Genomic DNA, 3,125 nt, shown 5'->3' with positions numbered 1-3,125 from the left:
TTTTCCTTAAAAAACATTTTGGTGATTTTTAAAGAAAATAAAATTCTTTCAAAGACATGTTTCCTATAAAAATCATAAAATTTAGACCATTTATTATTATTACAGCAGGAAACTGTAAAAACAGAAATTATCATTAGATTTTTACATTTCTGATTGTCCTTGAACACATCACATGTCTATTTTTCCAAAAATTTTCCAGGCCTGGAAAATGCTCTTTGCAAACAATATTTGACTTTTCCAGGTTTTTCATGACCGTGCGAACTTTGATATTATTGCTGTATCATTTTTTAATGTGAAATAGCTGCAACTAAGAATTATTTTAGTTACGAATTTATCTGTTGATTATTTTTTATAATTAACTGATAAATTGTTTCGTCCCTGAAATGTCAGAGAAGAAATTAAAATCATTACAGTATCCTCAGATTGCTTGTTTTGTCTAAATTCGAGTCCAAACATCAAAGATCTTCAGTTCACAATGACGCTGAACAGAAAACAGCACTAAACCTCCTGTTCGTTCCAGCATTAACACACGATCTCTGTTCCGTCCTCGCTCTGTTTCTTCGTGAACATTAACGTGTAACGGGGGATGGAGGGAGAGCTGACCTTGCGGACGTTGATGCCGGCCATCTTGTCTCCCTGAGCGTGCCTGTTGCGGAGCTCCGTCACAGTGGAGATGGGGTTCAGGCCGGCGTTCTCGGCCAGCGTCGAGGGGATCACCTCGAGGGCGTCGCCGTACGCCCGCACGCAGTAGGCCTCCATGCCGGCCAGAGTGCGCGAGTATTCTGCCAGACGCACGGCGAGCTCGATCTCCGGAGCGCCGCCGCCGGCTATCAGAGCCCTGAAGAGGAGGAGAAGATGAAGAAAGGTTAATTAAAAGACATCAGTAATTATACACAGTATCTATTCTATATGTCTAATCAGCTAAGTGTTAAACCCTGGAAACATGGCGGCATCGCTTCAGGAAAGTCCAGAGAGTCAAGAAACGTGTAAAATTTGTAGTTTATGGATTCTGTGTAAAAGATAAACGTCCTTACGTATAGACCAAATTCAAATGTTGGTTTACAATAAATCACAGGTAGTAAATCTCTCCTCTGTCGCGTACGTACAATCTAACAGAGTCACGTCAACAGGGGGCGAGGAACAGAGAGATATCGGGAAAACGCTCCGTCTCCACGTGTTTGAGGGCGTCAGGTGATAATAGAGAGTGGAGACAGAGTTTCGGTTTTTCTTATTCACCTGTTGAGCCACAAACTAAAGGAAACTGCAAATATAAAATAATGGAAACACATCAATTTCGAAAAAACTTTTGACGCTTCCATGAGGTGGTATTAAAGGCGATTCACAAAAACACAATGAAAACACTTTTTTGGCTTTTATGAGTCAACCAAAGATTGTATGGACATGACAGCTCCCCCAAAGTGAGGCTTTTTAATCTGGATCGCCCCCTGGTGTCTGTCTGCGGTATACGTCATAAAGCCCGCCCCTCTATGTTAGTGAATGGGCCAAACTAAAAACTCATAATGCACGCCAAATCAATTTTTCCCAAAGACGGTTTCTGTCCCTGAAGGTCGTTCTCATCAGCCTGATGTTTGTTCAGGTGTTTGTTTTTATGATACCTTCAGTTTTAATGAGTTATTCAATTATACAAAAGGGGGCGTGATTGGCAGCTGTGACAGCCAATCCGTATGCTCGCATTCAACCGAGCTGCTCGTGATTGGTCAGACTGGTTTTTTTGGCGGAAACTCCCCCTCTGTGCACATCGCTGCTGCGCAGATGAGGACTCTCAGTGACATCACCCTCGCAAGATGGCACCGCCCGCGTCTCGGATATTTTGACCTTACGCCAGCATAGCGGGGGTCAGTGTGGGCGTGTCGTCCATCTTTATTTACAGTCAGAGTGAAAACAAAATGAAGCTTGAAAAACCGTCACAATAATTCAGATGTGTGAACGCTCCCCGGCCAAGTTGCCGAAACAACGAGGAGTGTATAAACGGCGAGCGTTCAGCAGTGCTGTTCCTCTTTTTGTTACGCTCCTGCAGGACGAACAGGTGCAGGAGCGCCTTTGACAGAGGACATCGAAAAGACAAAAACGTAATCAGATATCAGATTCACGCGGCAGGAATGCGTGTTTTTCCTCTCAGCTTTACGATTCCTTTGCTGTCGTGTTGTGAAACAACCGACCTCTTCTTGACCAGGCAGCGGATGACACACAGCGCGTCGTGGATGGAGCGCTCCGCCTCCTCGATCACCAGCTTGTTGGAGCCTCGGACCACGATGCTCACCGTCTTCCCGGGGCTGCTGCAGCCTGTGATCTGCAGAGAGCAACGCCAAACGTTTACTTAAAGCGTAAACGCCGCCTCGTCTGGACGTGCATGTTGAGTGCAATGTGTCAAAAAAAAAAATCTATGAGCTGCCAAATTCGTTATCACGAACTCTCAGACCGATGCGTACCTTCACCAGCTTGCCGGAGCCGTCCAGGCTGACCTCCTCCGCCAGCTCCGCCGTGCCGAGCATCTCTGGAGTGAAGTGGTCGATGTGGGCGATGGGCTTCGTGCCAAGAGTCTGGAGCGGAGGGGAGACTGCGTTTTACTTTACGGTCATGAAACGGTTAACGGGTTTACAAAGAAATTATATATGAATTAGAAATATTCTGGTCACATATTATTGTTACATGTAGGAGTTAAAAAACACGATAAAATAATGACGAAACTGACACAACAGCTTATTCTGTGTAATTCACTGTTGTTGAACTTTTATGTATTTTTAGGGTTTTTTTTCATTTTATGTTTTCTTTGTTTAGTGACATATATGAAATGTGATTTTATGCTTTTTTTTATTGCTGTTGTTTTTTGTAAGGTGACTCTAAGCGTCCTGAAAGGCACCATAAATAACACGTATTAACAAAAAGGCAAAGGTCATCGTATTATCCACTTATAAGTACAAATGTCCATTTGTCTTTTTTTTTTTTTTATACATTTAAAGGCAATTAGTTGCAATATTAATAAGCAGAGTTCACTATGAATTTACTGTAAGGGGATCGGCTCCCAAAATATTGTTTAACATTACTTAGATACAATAACAGATGCATCAAGACACTTAGCTACTCTCACTTTATATTATTACCGT

At 42.9% G+C, this 3,125-nt stretch overlaps 1 protein-coding gene across 1 annotated transcript; it reads right to left on the bottom strand.

Annotated features, from left to right (window-relative positions):
• Positions 1 to 507: 507 nt before the first annotated feature.
• Positions 508 to 2,578, bottom strand: LOC121964940 (T-complex protein 1 subunit delta-like; the record flags this gene model as incomplete). The annotated part of the gene is made up of 3 exons (XM_042515116.1): positions 508 to 838; positions 2,181 to 2,311; positions 2,451 to 2,578. Coding segments are annotated over 3 exons (575 nt in total), but the record flags the coding sequence as incomplete, so codon positions are not given.
• Between the last annotated feature and the right edge of the window lie 547 nt (positions 2,579 to 3,125).

This window comes from Plectropomus leopardus, unplaced genomic scaffold (genome assembly GCF_008729295.1).
Source record: "Plectropomus leopardus isolate mb unplaced genomic scaffold, YSFRI_Pleo_2.0 unplaced_scaffold17823, whole genome shotgun sequence".
In the NCBI taxonomy this organism is placed as follows: domain Eukaryota; kingdom Metazoa; phylum Chordata; class Actinopteri; order Perciformes; family Serranidae; genus Plectropomus; species Plectropomus leopardus.
Note: the sequence above shows the minus strand (reverse complement) of the source record. Positions and strands in the feature narration are given on the sequence as shown.